We start from the raw sequence: 22,279 nt of genomic DNA on the forward strand, positions 1-22,279 counted from the left end.
TTTTTATGTTTTTGTTCTTCATTCCATGCATTTACCTTCAATAAAGAAGTTCTTTACCAGTTTCATTTATAGATTAATAGATAGAATACCAACTGCCATGCTCATCCTCTAAGCTTCATTGTGAATTGAGTGCTCAATTATCAGATCACTCATGCAGATGCCCCAAACTGATTAACTTCATATTTCAGTATTTGACTACAAAGCTTAAGATGTTCATCTGCATTTACCCCTGTTTGTTATGTAATCATGCATGGTACATCACCTAAATAAATAACTTCTTAAAAAAAAAAAAAAATCCCCACTAGAGCCATTCACATCATCCAGGTGCTGCTACAATGTGGTGGCTCTGGCATTCCCAAGTACAGATGTTCAGCATCATGCTCTGTAAAAACTTACAGGTGCAGGCAACCAGATCAAAACTGATCCCAAGAACATCTGGCCAAATGGATGCACTATCGTTTTACAAAGGCATCGTCACCATTTACAGTACCTGCCTTAATTTTTTGATAGAGTTCATTATGCAAGGCGGTGATAATAGCTGCAGAAGAATGAATATGTTTTCACTTAATAACATTTAACATTATAGCTTAATCAAATTCTCTAAACCTCACAAGCTACTTTAAAAGTGAAGCATATTTTAAATAAATAGAATATTAGAATGGAATTTCTTGTTCTGGGCAGACTTAGCAACAGTAAGGGATTTGACTTTCTCAGTACAACACTTTTTACACTGACTACCTACTCTATCAATTGCAAGGTTTTACAGTTGATTAGGATTTGGAACCAGGGTTCATAAAATATTGATTTCCTCTGGATTTCTGTAATCTTCAATGGGTGTACAAGACCAACAAAGTCCCTCAAAGTCAGCATTCTTTGTGCCTCTCTGCTGGTTTAACTGCACCCCTCTCCTTACAAGAGTGTTTCCTTCAAATGCATGCATTCCCTATTTCTCTATACTAAGTATGCATCAAGACAAAACCAGTGAACAGGTTTAGCTCAAACTCACACAGACATAGATATTAATAGGTTACAGCTGATTTTTCTTTCCTTTCTGGATATAAAAGGCAGGAGGGAGAATGAATTTTCAGCACGTAATTACTGAAGGTGTTGGTACCAAACAAATTTCTACAATACTACTCATGCAAACTTAACCTTCATCAAGAGTAAGTTAAGTGGGAAGAACAAGAAAATAAAGTGGGAAATCCAGAACATACTGAATTCAACACAAGCTTTCAGAGAATTCAGTGGATTTCACCTCACTACTTTCTAACTACAATTTTCATGTAGATTCAAGTCTTTGGCCCACTTTTATAGCAACAGCAATGACAGTACCTTTATGTCTACTCTGTAGAAAAAGACTTGAAGCCAAAATCTGCCTTGAGTTACACTTTATAGAATCACCATGTAAATCTAAACAGCATTTAATACTGACCAAATTTACACAAGAGGATATTCATCTGACCCTAAGATATTTGTATCCTACACAGTCTACAAAGCAAGAAGGAGAGCACACCTTTATTTTAACATGGGCTACCCTTATTTTGCCTTGCATATTTTTCTAATATATTGAATAGGATTTGGATCCTGAGGCTCCTGGATTTCAACACTGGAGCTTAGACTTGTGTGCCCTAAGCTAAATGCAAAAAGTCACTACACTGGCCTAAAAGATGAGTGAAATGGTCCTACAGTGCTGTTCTCAGACTTCAAGATTTTATTCCATAAAGCCTAGGACTGAAGAGACACTGCTGTCCTTAGGAGCACTGATAACACATCTTTATGCTGCATTTTCTTGATACACAGATCTGTAGCTAACAGAGAAAGAGGTGTTCAATAGTAGTTAAGTAAATAAACCACTCAACCCCCACTGAATCACAGAATTGGATTCCACTGTCCAACGCCATCCTGCAGGCTGGATCTCACAGACACCCTGCCCTGGCTGACACTGCATCTACTCTGCCATGAGAGATGTGAAGGCTGCACAAACCAACATTAAGAACATCCAGGGGCATGGACTCTCTGCCTGCTGCCAGCCTCTACCAGGTCTGCACCAGTGAGCTCAGACTCCATCACCAAGTGAAAACTACCCCAAGGTGCACCAGCACAGCCACACGTCCCACAGCAGACACAACCAACAAATAAACACTGCCCTGAGGGAGAAGAAATGGAATTGGGTGGTGGTTGTAGGGGCAAAGCAAACTCAGTAAAATCTGAAAGCAGACAGCTGTTCCAAAGTCAGGAGGACAGAGAGGACCTTGCAACTCAGATGTCAATGTGCATCAGACTAGAGAGGCAAATGCTCTCAGGCAGCACATAGAATATATCCAAAACTGGTGTTTTGTAAGCACTTTCTCAACTAAAGTATTCCTGGGTAGCTGGTCAATATATATAAAAAAAGGAAGTGGCTTAATTGATGGCTTTTTTTTCCCTAAAAACACAACTCATTGTTCATGGAAAACTATTTCTTTTTAACCGTTGCTTTAAAGTCAGCTATTTTTCACTATTTTCATTTGCTTCATATTTGCACTCTAATTTTTTTTTTCAGAAGGAAAACTTCCTGAAATACTGGAAGACCAATACTACAGACCCCAAAAGCTCATCTGAATCTAAAATAAAAAAGTTAATTTTAAGCATTTCATTAAACAAAATAAAAAAATGTGAGAATTAACAAGCAACACTGAAACAAGTGATGCAAAATACAGCGTCAGTGCCCATGGTGGCAAGTGATAGCAGGAAAGCTGTGTGGCAGAAGTAGTAGCAAGCGCAGCAAATGACAGTAATGAAGAATCTTCTCAGTAAGGAAGATCATTATCAACACTATGAAAACACAACAGCAAACCTCTGCAGAGCGTGGCCTGCGCAGAACCAGACTCTTTGGATAAAAGAACTCAGATGAGGAATGCTGTCATGGAACACAAAAGGGAAAAATGAGTGAAAAGGAAAGCAGTTTCCCCAGTTCAGTGGTTAAGCTCTTTTTTCAACCAAGTTTTTATCATCTAGTATCTGTTACTTACTGACTGCTGCAGAATCACAACAGCCAGACAGTCGTAAATAAACACCAAACAATATATATTTTTGTAACATGCACATGGTTGCTTTGCTTTCTGCTTGTTTTGTCTTTGTAAACTTCCACAAATATCCATGGGGAAAAGATCTAAAGCAACCATTGCTTTTATGAACTCCCTCTCAGATCCTGACCAGCTCAAATGCTGATTAGTTTATATCACAATTCAGTTACTGAGAGAAAACAGAAGGTGCTGAAAACTTCTGAAGTTACTTCAGTGATGAAAGGGTTTTTGTTTTGTTTTGTTCTATAGGGAAAGGAAATCCAGCAAGCAAATAGGCAATGGCACTGGCTTTTTGCAGAACCACCAGAAAATCTAGGCCTGACCCTGAATAAAAACCTGCAATTCAAAGAAAGTACGTATCCCAATTTAGTGCTGACATGCTCAAATAGCACACAGCTCCCCCAGTTTTGTTTGTTTCTGTACCTACCTGTTTGCTACTGACTTCATTTGGGTCAACAAGTGTCAAAGTCATCAAAGTTTTGATATTAGCTGATACTAGAATAAGGTTCTGACTTTGCACCAGAGTAGACAATCTGTGATGTACCATAGAAGCTAAAAATAATGCATCTGAGCCAGTTTCAGTATGGTGCATTTATCAATGCCTTTTAAGGACCTATTTAACCTCTGCATAGAAGGTCTCCTCCAGGAGCAAGGTGCTGCAGGACAGCTCTGCTGTTACACTGCTCAGATGCTCCCTCAATTTGCCTTCTTCAGCCTCACTTCCTCTTCCTGCAAGGACTCACTCAGGCAACGCCTTGGAGGTGAGTGAATCCATTCACCTCGCTCACTTCAATTAAAATTAGCTGAGGGGGGAGAATACTGACACAAAGGGAAATACTTGAAGAGGACTACAGCCATTTCCATGGGGAATGGAAACAAGCAAACTGATTTATAAGGTCAGCTGGAAAAGGCTCATAAGGGCCACAGTGTAGTCAGGAGTGCTTTGATAAAACTCCTGGGTCCAAGCAAAAGGGAGGTATTGTACTGCAACCAAGTACTGCAAGGCAAAAGCATTCTGACACTTAAGCATGGCCAAAATACTGTCTTACATTCAAACTGTTAAATGAGGAAGAAAATCTAGTCTGGCATAATTTTCCATTCTCTTACAAAAAGTGAGGACAGAACAATGTGTGAATGCTGGATGGTACCTGCACTGAGTTTGGCCATTCTAAACCACACACCCATCCAGTTATGTTTTTGCCCACACTAACATGAACTCTGCTCAAGAGGAATTTATCTGCACAACCATGATAAATTCTCTGTGGGGGATGCTTTACAGACCAGTGTACTGGAATAAATGCTAAAGGATTCCTGTGAATGAGACCCACACAGAATACAACCCACAGGGTGTCACAGGTAGCTTCATACCAGTACCTTTTCATCTTCTTATCTGAATGACAATTTATTAATATACAGTCTGTAATATTCATATCCAGGGAAATTAGCAAAATTCAAGGGACAAGTGAGATGTCAAAAAGAGAAAATTGTCCAGAGAATGAATTTGTGAGTAAGGGCTTAGAATTGCCTGGTTCATGCAAAAAGCCAGGCTCTAGCATTTATCAGTGCAGCACTATTGTCACCGAGGATTTGAGCCAGAAAGTTTGTCTGAATATGCTGATTTAACTCCAAGGGTAACTGTGGCTCTTTTTGGCATTCAAATCAGGATCACTTTAAGTTGAGGCTTACTTGGATGGCAAAGAAAGAAGAGTTCATCTTGTCTAACTGCTGCAAATAACCACACAGAACAGGGGATAACGATAGAGCAATTATGCAGATGTGCAAAACCACTAAAATATATGATAGCATTTGCCCTGTTCATATCTTCTCCTTAGGAGTCTCTCTCACAACAACTGAGATATGAAATGAAGTGTCTTAGATACTTGGCCACGTCTGTATGTCAGTAAATGACACTATCTTTAAGGCAGTGCACTGAGACAGGTATGTGAAGGTGGTAAGCCTAAAAATCAGAGCAATACCTCTGAAGTGCCTCCACTGTATATTCTGCCAGAGTTGTGACAGCTATGCAAAAAAAACATGGAAAAAGTCACTCTTTTAAAAACAACATTCGATTATTGTGTGTGCAAAATGTATGGTGTGTCACTGAGCCATGAATTCAGCTTACCCGGAGCTTCTCTTCAGTCTTAGTGGATTGCTTACAGTCGGGATGCCAGACAGTGGAACCTGAGGGAGGAGAAACACATCTTTATTCAGAGAAAAGCAGGTGATTCTGCTCATGACAAGCCAGTTATTAAAGAGAATCTCTTCACTGCATCAGATGCTGGATCTGTATGAACTATGAGAGTAATTCACATTAAAGTCTAGCTCATGGGAAATACAAGGGAAACAAAAAATATTCAAATCCTTGGTGTACCTACAGCAGCTTTGTCCTGAGGCTGTCAAAGCACTTTGCACACATTCTTAATTAAAACTTAAGCAGCCTCAAGCAGCAACAGAGTCAGCAAGCACCAGCTGGAGGAACTGAAAGAGAGAGAATTCCTCTGGCAGGTTGAAGGGTAAGAGGTAAGAGCAAAAGAACTGGGCCACAGTTACCTGGTCTGTTCTCCCCTTCTGTACTGCCCTGCACATAAAAAGGAATTTCTGATTGTAAGTCCATTAAGAAATAGGTGTCACACTCAGTTACTCAGTACTACTCAGATCACATTTTTTCTCATGTAAAATGCAAAAGGAAAAGCAAAATGTAAAAATCCACAGTGCAAGAGCCAGGGCTGCGTGTGACCCAGCGGCAGTGGGTGAGAGGCCAGGATGGCAGGTGGTGCAAAGCTCCAGCCCCTCCCTGCATCCCAGCACACCTCACCTGCCACTGGCACACGCAGCACTTCTACCCTGTGCTACTGGTGCTTCCACCTGCCATATCCAGCTGTATATCCTACTAAAAAGGCAAGTCCTCTGCTGTTTGTTTCCCAAAACATGAGATTCTTTCTTATGCTGTAAAGTAGGAATATCCTGCTGGGTATGGACTGAGTGATGTCAGGGGCAAGAAGCATTTCCATCCCATTTCAGCTGTCCTCTGAAACAGAGTGTAAGCTGTGGTCACTGCTGGAAAGCTGCTGAAGGTATTGGCCAAGATGAAACAGAGCAGAAACTAACACTGATTTTTAACACTGACTGCAGCTGCAATCAAATTCATCCTTCATTTCAGTCATCACAAAGCCAATCCAGAGCCTTGGCTATCTGCAGGGGGGAACATCACCTCTTCACTCTGTCCACAAAGAAACCAAACAGAGCCAAGTCCAGGTCTCCTGCTGGTGACTATTAGCTCAAAAGCAGCCAGAGGAAACCCCACCCTCAAGGACAGGAGAAGGATGGGTCAGGGAGCCTGGAAACTCTCTTCTAACAAGCCCTTACATGGCTTGGTGCAGAAGTAAAGAGCAGCAGGAATCATTTCACTTGCCAGCAGTACACAGCACAGTCATCACCAGGAGACAGGAGAGAATGCTGTGACTCTGGAGCAAGGGTCTGAGATCTCTGGCTGTGAATCTAAGCCAAGGAAACTGTGCATTTGGCAGTGGAAAACCATCAGACAACAGGGAGAAGTGCACCGAGAGCCTTCTCTGTAAACAAACAGCAGCCTCGGAGCCAGGAGCCCACAGAGCAGGCAGGATCAGGAGGGAGCTGTGCCCTGGCCATGCAGGAGGAAGAGAGTTCAGGTCATAAGGCTAAAAGTCCATGTTAAAAGAAGTGATCTGAGTAAGAGTCCTCTGAATATGATGCCTATTGCTCAAGGATGAACTAAGACTCAGAAGATTTTAGTTCAAGTCTCAAATCCAGCTGTGAGCTTCCTTCCTGTGTGGCCCTGAGAAAAATTATCCCTATTCTATGTTAGATTACTGGCATGAGTTGATGATCTTAGGAGTCTTCCCAACCTTAACAAGTCTGTGATTCTTTTCTGTTCAACGTTCCCTCCCATCAGTGAGAAAGCTGTCACTGCATTTTGGGCAGTATTTATCGCAAACCGGTACCATTTAGGGACACCTTGTGAGAGTGCTGAAAGCGAACAAGAAATACCTGGGTGTCATTTTCATGGTGAAAGCTAGCTAAGGTTTGTGGGTTTTCTTTCACAAAATGATAAGAGATTTGAAAGATGTGACATTTAAAAACCCAAATCAGACAGAGCAGGCTTAAGAAGTTAAATGTACATTTTCTGTGATCTCTGAGCCACCTACGTTTTGTAGATACTGTTCATCCAAACCGTTTTGAAATACTTGCAAGGGTGCAAATTCCCAAGATGCCTCACTCCTCTCTTTTACTGCTGGAAACAGTTCAGCAAATTGTGATTATTTCCATTCTTAACATATGTTTGTTTGCTTACCTGGCAAACATCAACTAGCATGCTCATTTATTCAGCTTTAAACTCTGCATGTACTATTATTTCAGCATCCCTCTAAATACTGGGCAATCCTAGCTCAGCAACAGCCTTGTGAGGCAGCCCATAAAATAATGCATTACCAGGAAGTTAATGGGAAAGAGACAGTTTCTGGTGCTGCTTCTTTTTCATTTTCCTATGTTGGAGCAGTGCCAAGCCAGAGTGTTTCTGCTAGCATTATTCCAACCATCCTTAATATGGAAAGCCCCATGACAGAGACCTTGTTTGTCCATGTTCTCCTTTTGCCAGTTTCCCAACATTTTAATACAAGTTTCTACCACAATCCTGACAGGCTTCTCTATTATACAAAGCAATACCAAGAAAGTGTTTTAATATTCTAGGGAGAGGACAATTCAAAGTGAGATGGAAGCCACCTCTTTTTGTGTATTTTATCAACAACATGATTTTTGTTCTAGCTTTATTGTTGCGGTGTTGTATTTCTGTTTTGGAGAAATGCTTGGAATGCTGTTATTCTGCACCCTAGGGGCAGTGATTTGGATGGAGTCAGGATATGCATTTCAGCTGAGAGCTTTGCACAGGAAAAGCTTTTAGGTCCTCACACTTGCAAGCACACTGAATTCAGCAAGGAAAGCTTTGGCAGAACAGTCTGGAGCACACTCAGCAATTCCAGTATTTAGCCAGAAAACATCCTGTGAACAATAAAGCAATGCAATTTGAGGTGCTCCTCCCCTGAGAGAGACTGAGCACCAGGAACATTGATTCATAACCACACAAAGAGATTCACTGAGAAGAGAACAGCAGATCAAGCTGCTGCCAGGTTTCTCTCCTTTCCCCTTTCCTATCACCTGAACTTGTCCAGGACAAACTCCAGCCTAGTTTAAGTAAAAGTGATACCTTCTGTCTTATCTGGATCTGCAGAACTTTACACCAAAGCCTGCCCACTCTCTGCTAGACTGGTGCAAATGGCATTAGTTGGAGAAAGCTGTTATTAACTAATGACAGCAAAGGATGATCTGATGCTCATTTTGAACTCTGCCTGTTCTTTAGCACACTATCATGTGAGGAAACTAAGATTTGCCAGCTGCTGCAAGTGCTGCTTTCAAGTTAGTTATTCCAATTTTCCATCAGAAAGCAGCACCTCCCACCCAGCCCTCTTCCAGCCTCTCCTTGCTCCTGCCAAGCAGAGCTGCTACACCATTTCACATCCTGTTCTGGGCACAGCTGGAATAAGATGACTGAGGTATAAGGTCAGGGAGAGATGAGAGAGAGGGACTGCAAGGAAGGACAAACTACAAAATAAAACAAGTTAGCTTCAAAGAAATGCCTTAACAATATTATCTTATTTTGGAACTCCTCCAGTAAGATCCTCTCCTCAGGATTTCAAGAAATGGCTGTGACAACACTTTCATATTTCTTTCACTATTCTTCTACATTCCTTTCAAGTAAATCAAGTTTTCTAACCTAAGTGCAATATACAAAATCCCAGCATGTATCTGCCTTTTTCACTTTATTTCTGGCTTACATAAATGTGTATTATACATCCTTCTACCAATAGTAATACTAGAGCAAGCAATAAAAATAACTTCATAGTGAGTATAACACCTTCTCAGAGAGGAGGTGGGATTCATATCAAGGATACTTTTCAATCAAAGAAAAGAGCATATTCTTTTTTATGTGAAAAGATCATGAAGAAACCAAGCTTGGCAAGAATTGGAAGTGTGAGACTCTTAACAAGAAAGGGGAGAGGAAAATAAACATACAAGAAAGGGGTGGCTATAGAAAGATATAAAAATGAAGTACATGGGGATAAAAAGAGAGATGTGACCAGATACAAGGGAAGTAGGCAAGGGTAGTAAATTAAGAACTGGAGGAGAGACTCTGTCAATGTGCATGAGGAATGAGCAAATTCACTGCATCTTCTGGAAGATTTTCCCTTGCCTTTTACAGGTTGGAGTGTGGTCCACAATAGCATAGAAACTGATCAGCAGGAATCAGGGGAAATCCCTTCACTTTGTCTGGTTTCTCATACACAATTCTGGGGCTAAATTACCAATGAGATGTCAAATTCAGAGGCAGCCTATTAAATTTCATTTTTTAACAAGTACAGGCTGCCTCAGCAAGGGTGAAAAGTTGCTGCAAAGTTACAGTTAGGGCCACCTAATAGAGCAAAAAGGGTATCAAGTGAAAAAAATATGAGAACACCATTGAGGACAGGACGACTATAGTCCAAAACCACAAAATCACGATGTCTGATTTTCTTCTTTTGGAATGGAGACATCCTTACCTTGCAGATACATTTCTTCTCCTTCTGTGAACATTTGGTTGCATCTGCTGCATCGTGCACAACTTGGATGATAATGCTTGTCACCTGCCTAAACAAAAACAGAAAAGGAACATGAGGGACAAATGCACTGCACTGTTTTCTGAGCACTCTTCTGCCTGACCATTGCCCTTTTTCTTCTGGTTCACCTGTTTTGATAGAACACTGCCCTCCTGATGTGACAATAGCACAGAGAATGTCAGCTCTGCCACACCACTCCAGCCCTGAGGTCTGTCCTGTCCTCAGCAGAGCCAGCAGTGACTGCTTGGGAAAAAGGCTGTGAGAGAAGAGACAGCCCAGAACAGCCCCTCCTCTTCACACCTTCCATTCAAGTAATCAGTGTCCTCCTGGCTAGGAGCTACATCATAAGTCACCTGTTCTGCATGATTTGACAAACATCTTTTTAAACCATCCAACAGTCCAAGGCAATGAATGTCACACTGCAGTTAACTGGTGCAAACCTGTTCCTGTTTTGCCAATGAATGAGTTTTCAACCTGCCATTTCATTCCTTGGCCTTCTTCCCCACACTGCTGACATGGGTATTGGTAAAGAGAGCTTTTTAGAGCCACTTCTGGGACCATTAATTTAATTCCCAGATCCCTGACTTCAGAAGCTGCACCAGCACAGACAGCCTGAGCTGAATTTGAACTACTAATGTAAAGGTCCTAAATACCCTAGATCCTGTTACCCAAATCCAAATCCACTGAGTCATTCAGTCTCTTAAATACATTGATACCATTAATAGGTAAAGCTGATCAGATTTCAGGCCTATAAGAACAGGAAAAATCAAGGCATAAGTATTAATGCAATTTCTTTCTTTAGGAGATGAAAGCAATCAATACAATAGCTTCCTCTCCTCATAAACTAAGCACAAAATGTCTACATCAGGCTTTTAAATAGAAAAATTATTAACGCTAGAAAATGACCCTTCATAGTGACAAGTAAAGAATTTTAAAAGTATTTGAATTTGTATCTGGCTTTCCAAAAAAATTAACCTCCAGACTTTTTTCATAAATACTCCCCATCCACGCAGATGCTATATGCACAAAATATCTGCTTACTCTATAGCCGACTTGTAAAATGTCATCACAACCATTTCCTACCTCATTGTATACTTAAGACCATAACATTACTAAATCAAACCTTTCATTTTGTCTTTTGAGAAGAATAACAACATATTTTTGGTTCACATGTGACATTCATTACACAGGCTTTTTACTGAAACACATATACGTATATTAGATGATGAAGTACATGGTTTAAAGTACCTGACAGCTACCAGAAAATCAGCTCTACCACCCAGCTCTTCTACAGCCAAAGTTGCACCATTCAATTTTAATAACTCCCATCCAGGAATTTCAGCAATACAAGGCCAGAGAAGAGGACTCAGTGTGCTGGTACTTTAGTTATATATTTCACTGTTCTATTGCAAAAAGCCTGCACTTCTCTTACTCAGATCTTGCATTTACTGTTGATTCTTGCACTGCAGAGGCAAAATCCACCAGAGAGTAAGGGATTTAGGTGTTCTTAGTAAAGCAGATTTAGAGCTATCAGGCAAAACAGGGTCTCTATTAAAAGGGAAAATGAGAAGTCACTACCAAATCTACTTACTCAAGGAAGAAAAGCAACTGAGGGAGAAAACAGAGAACTGATGTTTGACTTGCAGCAACAAAGCTAATATTGAACTGAGAGAGAAAACACAGTTAATGCTCATTATAATTTTCATTACTGGCTGCCTCCTTCATCTGTGACTCTCCCTAGCAATTATTTAACCTCTGAGGTGTCCCACTAGTTTCATTCAAGTCTGGAATTTATAGGCTAAAGAAATCCAGAATTCATCACATTATTCTGCATAGACCTTTGGCCTCTCTGAAGTTTTGTTTTCCTAGGAAAACTTCTGATAAGCTACTGTCAAGGGAATATAGTTCAAACCATGTACATCTGCCTCTTCCAAACAGCCAAAGGGATCAATTTTGAGTTTATCAGGTCCTTCCCAGTGACTGAAACAAGTGGCTCAATTTTAGCCTGCTGTGAGTGATGATGAATGAACACCACGCCTCAGATCACAAACCCTGCAAGTCCAAGAGAGAACACACCCTGCACTGGAGAGCTTTTGGGGGGAGTGACATACCAGAGCAGCTGCACTTGTTGTTGTAAAATCACTTCCCAAACAGTTTCATGAGTTCTCTGCCTCTGTAAGGTTTCTACAGCTCATGAGTGGGATCCTTCCTACAGCAGGTATTTGCTGGAGAACATTCTGAATCTCAACTAATTCAGGACTCATCTCACTACACCTGACTTGCTGTGATCATCTGCAAAAATGGTTGCTAAAAATCAGTCATTTATAATGTATTAGGACAAGTCAATGAAACAGTCACACTTTCTAGACATCTGCTTTTGCTCTTTTAGGGCTACTAAACCCTCATTCAGAGTGTGTCCAGTGTGCAGTTTTCTGGGATCTCATGCTCCTGTGCTGTGCATTAAGGGGTTTGCATCTCAATCCTCCTGGCAGGACCAGGAAACACTGATTAAGTGCACATCTGCCCCAAAACGTTCTTCATTCAAGGTGAGAGAGGGTTAAAGGCTCTGTCTTCTCCCTCTGCTCAGGTCTTCTCACCCCTTCTCAAGTTCACATCCAGAAATCCTTTGCAGCTCTCTGTGCTATGCAGATACTGGGATTTGATCTATCATACTGCTTTTGGTCCCTTCTGAATTATTTCATATTGATTAGTCATCAGGACTATCCAAACCATCAAGCATGAACTGTGACCCATATCTTACAGGACTGACCCTAACATAAGATGGAGTAAGCTAAATTAATTGCAGTAAATACCTTGGTTTGCTTAGCTAGAAGTGCTAAAAGCCACCAAAATAATATTTAACATTTTTACTTCAAATTGGTAAATGGAATTGAATGAATTTACAGCAATTTATTGTCAAATGAAGTATTAAACCTATGTGTTGCTGTCACTGCCTATAAAGTCTCTGTTAAATCATCAGACACTTGCATGTGCCATAAAGGCGAAGAATATAAGTTATCAATTTATGACAACATATAACCTCTTCTGACTTGCCTATTTAACTTCTGCCCACATTAACAAATCTGAAACAGGTTCTCAGATGAAATCCTATTTGAACACAGCTGACAGAAAAAAATTAAATAAAAAAAAAGAAGTACATTCTCATTTACCAAATACTTCCAGAGCCTTAGAACTGCAGAGTGAAGAAACAGTGACCAAAGGAATTCTATAAACATAATTATAAATGTAGATAAATGGATGCTAAATTTGAGTAGTTTTCTATGGCTCTGCAAATCTCACTGATCAGTAACTGATCAAAGATATATGAGTTTTAGTTATTTTCTATATATTACAAATATATATACTGTCCACAATATGCACAATCACGTTCAAGAACTAAACAGATACAACATTACTTTAGATAGCATTAAGGATCTATTTATTATGGTAATTTCAAGACTTAAACTGGAATCAAGTCTGTGTAACACTGACCATCAGTTTCCCAGTCTACAAAGCAGGTTAAATTACATTTAATGTTCTACATAAAATACTTTGGAGAAACACTACCAAGGAAAACCATTATAGAAATGTATTCTTCATAACCAGTGTTAAAAGTAAAACCATGTAATCACATCTCTACTGCTTGTGAAGGACAGTTGAAGGCTCAGTGACCAGAATTCATGGATGATGGACTACACAAAGGAGCTGGATGTGTTTACTCTGCAGAGGACATGTCCCAAGTATCATGAGCAAAAATACAAACTCTATTATGTGTTATACCAATACCAAGACCTGCAATAATAGTTGACAATGAGAAACCACATTTTTCAGACTAGATTTTTCACAAATCACCTTTTCAGACTCAGAAGCTATACAGTTCCAGCCTTTGCCAAGCAGGCTATTCTCTCAAGTGGCTTAACTTGGATGTTGCCAATCCTCCTTAGCTAAGAGCCTCTGTGGACTGTGTTTGCAGAGAGCTTTGAAGGCTCCTCTAAGGGGATGGGGGAGTGACCCTGCACAGCTGTCCTGAGTGACAGAGGTGGCAGAACACAGGCACTGTGTTACACACTGTATGCACCCAGCTTAGACACCTCTACCAGTTTAAAATGTAAACGAAAGGGTTAGGAGGTACCTGAAGCACCAGCTGGACACCACTCTGTGAGCTCTGTACAACCTTCTCACCCTGCTGATGCTCCAACCTGTTCACAACATGCACACAGCTCATTTGCCTTCACTTGATAAACTTTGCTTGTTTGGGGACCTCCTGAAGACAAAAAGGTACTGCCACTCCTCGCTGTCAGGGAAGACAGTGGTGGGTATTGCAAGAATCATTCCAATCCAGGAGCTGCAAATACACCTGCAGACAAGCTGACACATGTCCCAAAAATCCAGCTGAGAAAGTCCCTGCACCACATCAACCCCGGGGAAACAGCACTTCAAAAGCCAAGGACTCTATTTTCTGACTCCAAGCCCTCTGCCCCCACTTCCCACAAGACTTACTTTTATTCTCTGAGTGCCTGTAAAGCTCTAGGCTGATTAAATAAATGTTTTCCTCTTTGGTGAACGTGAGAGATTAAGATTTCCTATTACTCATGCCTTCAGCTCTGTCCTTCCTTCCAGAACAACAGTGAACAAGGGCCAGAGAGAACAATAACAAGAATCACACTAGGAGAGCTCACATGCCAGTGGTCTGGTAGAGGAAGAACTAATTACCAACAGACATGTTCTGCTGGCCAAAGGACACAATTAACTGCATATTTGTTGTGTTACATTTGCACAGCTGCACTCGTTCTCTCTCCTTTCAGAGATAACTGAGCAGTCACTTGACAGAGAGCTATTAAACATGTAGAAAGCTTTACTTTTCTCTTAAATACTACCAAAACTATTATGCAGTTGAAAGAATACATATGAGAGTAATACCAGTTCCCTTTTTTCCTTTTTTTTTTTTTTTTTGTTTTTATGAACAGTTTTAGTTTAGTTTTTATAGGCCTATTTGAGAGACAAACCTATCCAGTATCTATTCCTACCATGACTCTGAAGAGAATGCCTTGAGTTCTTAACTCTCCTAAGGACTTTGGAGAAGCACAAAGATAATTCAGACTCATCTTTTAAACCCCTTCAGGAATGTCATGAATTGTAAAACAGGAACTGTGGCAGTAGCCTACCATTTTCCAGTGAAGCTTTATTTTAATTACTTGCAGAGGTCACAGAACCTTCAACCCTGTTTGATGTTCAGTGTAACATCAAATTCCATTGTTTCCTTCTCTGCAGGCTTCTGTGATCTCATGAGTGGCTGGAATAGCATAAACACTAGGAAGACCAAAATTTGTTTCTAATAACATCCTGACCCAAACTGTCCACTCATTTTTCCCAGGCTCTTTCTTATCTGTTGAGCAAGTTGCTACAAATATCTGTGCTCAGAAAACAAAATAAAAGTGCAGTTTCTTTGCTTCCAAGGAATTTCAGAATCTACCATAAGTTTCTTTATCATTACCAATGGAAGGAAAGTGTAATACATTTTTTAAAAAATTAGTCCTTGTCTAATATGCATCTTTAAAATTTGGACCTTCTAAAGCTGTTTTTACACTCCTGTCACAACCTCTCAATAGAAGCAGCTCTCAGCAGAGCCTGTGCCTCTGTTCAACCTGCAGGAGGATGGAGCAGCAGGAAGCAGAGCTCACACTGGCAGTTCCCAAGCCGATGGAGCTGCAGCAGACAGGACTGGGGGAAAGTGGGAAATGGAGCGTGAGGCTGTGACCGTAAATCTGAATGACAACATGCATGGAAGAGACCTCTGAGCCCACCACTGACTGCTGTGCTGCCTTGGGTGAGACAAAACCCCAGCTGCCCTGCTGTTAGGAACACTTGCACTGTTTATTCGTGCGAGTGTCTGATTTTGTACACAAAATACCTCCCAGCATTACAACAGTGACTGACAATGTCATGCTAGCATATTCCTTAATGGATGGACCGTAATAAACTTTGTAACTTATTAATGTTAATTCTATCCACACACAATAGTGTCATACTCATCAGCTGCTGACAGCAGTGCAATTATTCACTGCATGGAGCACAGTTTTCCTTATAGAAGAGATGTGAGTAATCATTCAGGCTAAATCCCCAGCTGTGAAACTGCTCTAGTGGCATGAAGAAACAGCCCTCGTGGCAGCTGAATACCAACTGCACTTGGTTTTTGTAAGATCATTTAAGTTACTTGTGGTTGCACTGTCAGCTCTCCTTTGAGTTCTCACTTTCCTGCAACACCCAAAGTTGAGCAAGTTGCACACACAGGTGAGATGTTTAGCTGTCAGTCATGGTCTTTATGGAGCTGTTAGTCTGCCTTTACAGGGCAAATCCACCTATTGCTACACACAGCACCAAAGCTGAGAATTCTTGTTACTGACACAGTTAACAGCAGGTCAGTACAAAGAAGGGAATTCCACAACTAAGAAATGTACCCACAAGAGCCGAAAGTGGCTGGCCAGAATCTTGTGGGCAGCACAAAGGAGCAAAGCAACTGCAAATGCAGCTTTACTGCCTACTGCCAGGATTGCAGCATCACCTCTGTTAGAATCTTATGCACGAGAAGCCTAATCCCACTAACTGAATATGTAGTAATCAGACGCAATCCAGAAGAAATATTTTATATTTTGTTAAGTTTCATTTGTATCTAATTATAATACAAATTTGTGAATTCACTGCCTTCATTACCCTTATCTTAGGTGCATATGAAGGCAAAATCCAGTACCCATCATTTAATTATCTTTTAAACTCCATTTATTGCAAAGATTATTTTTAATTCTGAACTCCTCAGCAGGAAGTATCTGACACAAATCCCTTCTCTGTTTCTCAACAATGCTGGAATAGGTCCAGTTTATAAGTACAGGTGTGGGTTTTCTAGATCATCTGTAATCTTTAGGTTTCACAAAGCATTAAATAAGTAAATATTCCTTTATCTTCTATGCATTTTGTCCAGCATGCTTTTTGACATGAAAAGACACTTCAGAAAGTGAAGGACCTGCTTACAGCCACATTCATATTGCTGCACTAGCTTTCAATTAGAATTAACCAGCAAAGCTACTTTACAGTAACTCCACCATAGTGCCAAGGCCTTTCTAAACATCCTCGTGCTGGAAGAACTGTAATTTTGACTCCAGCAGCCAGGAAAAAACCTGTGCTGACTGCAAGAGTGCAGTGTAGGTGTGCTGAGCTGCTCTGAGTGCCCCATGTCTGCAGCACGGTGTGAAAGCCACCCCAGCCCCAGCCTGCTGAGAGCAGAGCAAAGCCCCTGGCTTGGTTCAGTGCCGAGTGCCAGCCCTGTGGCACAAGGGAAGGGACAGCAGGGAGCCCTGGGAATGGCTTTTGGACCGGATACACACATTATCCAATCTTCCACAACACTGGGAATCTCCTGCTTCCCAGTGCTCCTCGAGTTCTCTCTCATTAGGGGATGACAGAGCCACTGAGTTATCAGGAACATGGGAGCTGGAGAGGGAGAGAGCAGCCACCCTGCTTCTCCTTTTAACTCTTCACATGGAGTAATTTTTGGTCCCTTGATCCCTTCCTCTGGCTGGACCTCGAATAACAGAGCCTGATGTTTGTGCATGAGCAGGTCACCTCCACTGCAGCTGCATTTGCAGTGCTGCAACAATAGCGTCAAAATGAAAGTAACTTGAACTGGAAAGAACTTCTTCAGTCAGTAGAAATACAGCTGGCTCCAACCTGCTGAAATTTGGCTAGAAAGTCAGTAACAAACCTCCTCTATCTCAAAAAAACTCAACAGAATTGTTTAATAAATCAGAAAGTTTTGCACCTGACAGCAGGTAACAAATACTGGACCTCATCCTCATTACAAAATCTTTTTAGCATTTTCAAAAATCAGTTATCTCCAAATATGATTTGACTGCATGTGTGGACAAACACAAATAGATAACAGTGTTAAATATGTGTATAAAATTATACATGCATGTAGCATTTGGAAGGAACATGCATATCTTAAAGTAACCATAAAAGGAAAACCAAACAATTTTTAAGACGTTCTGCTGCAGGTCCCAATCATAAGAACTGAGATAATATTAACTAAAGAGAGAAAAGAAAGGCGATGACTAAGTAATTAAATTAGAAATAAATATAACTAATAGGAAAGATAAATTTACCAAAGAAATAACTAGGAACAGTATGTTTATAAACAATAAAAATCTTTATTACAGCATGATGTGAAAGAACCAAAAACAAATCAGGCAAAATTCTCTTGTGAGCTGTAGATGAAAAATGATGAAAAATGACATAGGAAAGGCAGGACTGTTCAGGATGTGTATCTTTAGGGTCTGTATTTGACAATGCCAATTTCCTGTTTGATACTGTTTATTGAATAAGATTTTTTTAACAGTGTTTTTAACAAACCAAGATTTACAAATTATTCAAGACCTGAATAATTTGAACTCCAAGAGGCTTAAGGAAAGTGCAGCAAGGCATTGCTCAGACAGATGGCTCTGATAGCAGGGGAGGCTCTGCTGAGCCAGATACCTCAGAGATTGCTTCCTTCAACCCACAGCATGAGGTGCCACTGGCCAAGGCAAGAATACAAAACCTCCCCTGGTAAATCTGCTGGTGACTCACAGGCAATGCTTGTTTAAGCCATCTAAACCAACCAAGTATGTTCTAACAGACTGATGTAAAATACCTGCAAATGGAGAAGGCAAGGCCCTGTGAGACTGAGCCATGACAGAGGCAGCTGGGGAGCATCATTAAAATCTCCCCATAAAGGCTGTCACAGAGTACCTGAAAGGGCCTGCTCCTCTGAGCATTTAATGTATACAATGAATATAAAGGAAAAGCAGAAAAAAGTTTATAACACCGGTGGGTGCATCCATGTAGATTTGCAGAAGGGAATTCAGTGGAGAACCATCAACACAAGGTGAGCCTTCAGCTGTGATCCTGAAGGACTCAGAGTCAAATCATTACTCACATAAAGACTTCAGAGAGGACCAGATCACAATGACAGATGATTAAAAGCAGAGGAAGGCTGGAATAGCAGGAAAGAGCAGGAGCTTTTCAATGCCACTGAAAACTCTGTGGCACTAAAAAGCTGAAATTAGACAAGTTTAACCTCCAAACAAAGTGAAGTTTCTAAAAAGCAAAGGTAATTTAAGCAGCATGAGGGAAAAAAAAATTTTGCCTTGCAATTGTTCTGCAGTTTTCATGACTGGGTAATTTCCCAAAGGATAAGCTTTCATTTGGTTTCTAGGGAAAAGCTCTGATTCTGAAAAGAGAAGGTCAAGCAAGATGACTTTAGCAGTGCTTCTGACCTTAAAATCCATTCCAATGGGCATTTCATAGAGAGATTTTACAAATACATCAGGCAGCTCCTAGGGACCACAGGTCACACTGGAAAAATTTCCAAGAGAGTTAAATCAGTTCACTGAGACCTGTCTTGGCTAAACAGCAAAATCCCTGCTATAGCAGGGGATTTCCAGCTAGAATGAAGCTTTGGCTGATCTGACCTGTGGCTCACTGAGACAGCTCAAGTGCAAGGCCAGGAGAAGTTCTGGGGTTGGGTGAGCTGCATCAGCCCCAAAATTATTACTGACCCTGGGAGCTCAGCACTGTGGCAGGGCTTTGTGGCCTGAGGAAAGCTGGAAGAACAGCTCAAGGAAAAACTCATGTTAAACTGTTCATTGGGAAAGTGCAAAGCACTTTCTGACTGGTGAAGAAAGTGAGATCTTGGGAGTTTAAGCTACTCACCCAGGACCAAAATTAACGTTTCCAGCAGAGCCAGGCAGAGAAAAATTCTCAGAAAACCAGCCCAGAACACCACTAGACCTAAGTGTAGCCAATTTTCTTGTTCATCTCCCACAGAGCTGCCTTTCCAGTTGTCTGTCAAAAAGCTGATTGAGGAAGGATGCAAGCTTTGGCATGGGATTCAGCAAAGCCTGGGCTCCATCCTGCTATCTGCTTTCACTTCACGGGGAGTGTCCCAAAAACAACAGAGAAACAAGAGTTGCAAGGGCCAAAGGAGGGGAGCAAGCAACTAAGCATGATGTCAGGCTCAGTACATCCACAGAAAACAACCAGAATATAAAACAAAAGTAGCCTGTAAAAAACAAAGTAGACAAGCAACGTGCAATTTATGGCAGTTTGTACCATGGAGACTGATGGATTGTTCTGACAGGGAAGCATCTTGTGTGGGAATTAAGCAGGGAATATTTTTTTCCCATTAGTGACTACAGCCTGCTCTTGTAGGAAACTGATCCTATTGCAACTAGTCTGATCTGATAATGCTTTAAAAAGTCTAAAGAATGGGGTTTTATCCTTGATTAACTGCATTGCTACCTATTACCTTTGGAAATCTCTTACAGAAAGAGGTCACAACAAAAAGCAGATGACAGCCTAGGAAAAGGGCAAATTTACTTCTAATATGTTTCCTTCCCAGTCACTCCACAATCATTCCTATCAGTTACGAGCCTATATTTATAGACTACATCCATACATTTCTCAGGAATCCTTGTTTTATAATTCTGGCCAAAGTGTTTAGTGTTTACACTAAAATTAAAATGTTCATAAGAAAGGACATCAGGGTAACCAGTGCAGAGAAATAGTTGACTCTTTTTCAAAAACGATAACTTTGAATAAATGTCAGACCTCCAACATGTACTGTGCTATAGAAGCATATCTTTCCTTTTTGGCAGAAGATCTTTTTTTTTTTTTGTTTATTTATCAGTCTTCTAAGTGCTGATATACATGATTTCCAATTACAGCTGCAAAACTATACAAGTACATTTTTGAATCCTTGCTAGCAGGAATATCCAGAGTACGCATGTTGGAGCCAAGACACAGTAGGGATTTTACTTCCTATCTTGTTTACTTCAGCTTCATATAAAAATCAAGACTTCTATTTACCAGAGAAAAGCTATTCCCGCAAATTACTGTAGTGATGAACAGGAAAGAACAGATGGACATAAAGCAGAAAGGGATATCTAACAACATTTGCTGCCATTTGATCTTCAACTGACTACAGCATCTCTATGATTTTGCCTCAAGAGCATTAGTTCAAGCATGATGGTGAGATTAAATCTGCTTGAAGTTTCTTACTGCCTCAGTTTTCACTCTCCTCACTCCTAGCAAAAAAGTTTCCAGCGAGGTGCACTTGCTTTACAAAACTCTAAGCAACAGCAAATCCATCTTTATGCATAACAAATCTCTCTCTCCAAATCCTACATGTAAAAGTCAATTTCTTAATATTTTAACTTAAACTCAAAGGATTTACAGGAGTTATTTCCTTGATGTCTGCAAATCACAAAAATTCCCAAACTAGTTGCACAGACAGTTTAAATGCCAGAGTACCTGCATTGCTGGTGATGAAAAGATGCATCCCTTACTGCGTGCTATTTTCCCTCATAAAAAGAAAAAGGCTTTTAACAAATGTCACACATCCCAGATATCTATCCAAAGAGCTTTTAAACATAATGTAGCATAAGCATATAATTAAAATCTATCCATCTTGTACTTCAGGTGGTCATTTCAAACATTTAATCACCCATAAAATACTCCAAGTTCTTAATCCATAAAAACTACCTGCTCAATAGACAGGTGTTAATGCTGTGGACTTCAAAGTCCCTAGATTCCAAACTTATCTTTTGGGTTAGTATTTGTTTTTCTTAACTTTTTTCCTCCCCTCAGGAAAACACCCTGACAAAGCAGACAAAAGAGAGGTGGCTGAGTCCTCATCAAGTGGATGCTGAGCACAATACCCGGATGGAGCTTCCTGCAAGCAGGTGACAGCTACAGACTTGCCCCAACAGGCTCTTCTCCACTTCTCAAATTTCAAACATGTTACTGCTACATTCTTCCCAATAATTATTTTTTATGGGAGATAGGTGTAAGTTCTACCCTAGTCTTCCAGAAGTTAGTCATAAACTTTTCACTGATAGAAGGACTTAAAGCAGGAATTAAAAATGAAATATCAGAATCCTGCAAAAAGTATTTCAACACTTAATCAATTTTTCATTGTGATCTCAGTCCAGGAGAAACAAAAATTAACTGAAATAATTTCACATTGCTGCAGACAGAACAGTCACATCCCAACTGCCAGTGGGGCTGTGACACTGGAGGAATTTCTGGACACTTTGGCGCAGGGATCATAATTCGTTTTTTATCTCTTGTGGGTGATTTTGGCAGGTAGGACCAACACAATGCAGAGGTTTAAAAGATGGACTGAAGAAGCAATGGGTGTCACAAAACAAAAATAAAGTATTACGTTTGCCCTAAAGGGGTCTGCTCCCGGAGAACAAGATGTGTTCTGCAGTACAACCAAGCAATGGAATTCTTAATACAGTTAGCTAACAAATTTCACACTCATCCAGCTAAGCTGCTCTTCTGCTAAAAGCTGCTCTTTGTTCTGTGCACCTCCAAGACATGAAAGAGCTACTTATTTTGTCTGTTCCATGTTACTGCAATACCTGCAGTGGCTATTTGTCACAAAGGCTGTTGGTGGTGGCAAGAAACTTTGGCCCTCTACTGAAATGTAAT

The 22,279-nt window shown here is 40.6% G+C and overlaps 1 protein-coding gene across 37 annotated transcripts in view; it reads right to left on the reverse strand.

Moving 5' to 3' along the window:
* Positions 1 to 22,279, reverse strand: part of ABLIM1 (actin binding LIM protein 1) — a 191,917-nt gene that overhangs the window by 40,633 nt on the left and 129,005 nt on the right. For 24 of the 37 annotated variants that reach the window (XM_085582872.1, XM_085582846.1, XM_085582869.1 and 21 more), the window contains 4 exons: positions 9,695 to 9,782; positions 5,188 to 5,246; positions 2,837 to 2,899; positions 491 to 538 (listed from right to left, as the gene is read on the reverse strand). In XM_085582872.1, the coding sequence (XP_085438998.1) occupies positions 491 to 538; positions 2,837 to 2,899; positions 5,188 to 5,246; positions 9,695 to 9,782 (258 nt within the window). Of the gene's footprint in view, positions 1 to 490; positions 539 to 2,836; positions 2,900 to 5,041; positions 5,085 to 5,187; positions 5,247 to 9,694; positions 9,783 to 22,279 lie in introns of all 37 variants that reach the window. The other 13 variants (XM_085582882.1, XM_085582875.1, XM_085582865.1 and 10 more) reach the window with 4 other exon arrangements.

This window comes from Lonchura striata, chromosome 6, assembly GCF_050655825.1.
Source record: "Lonchura striata isolate lonStrDom1 chromosome 6, ASM5065582v1, whole genome shotgun sequence".
In the NCBI taxonomy this organism is placed as follows: domain Eukaryota; kingdom Metazoa; phylum Chordata; class Aves; order Passeriformes; family Estrildidae; genus Lonchura; species Lonchura striata.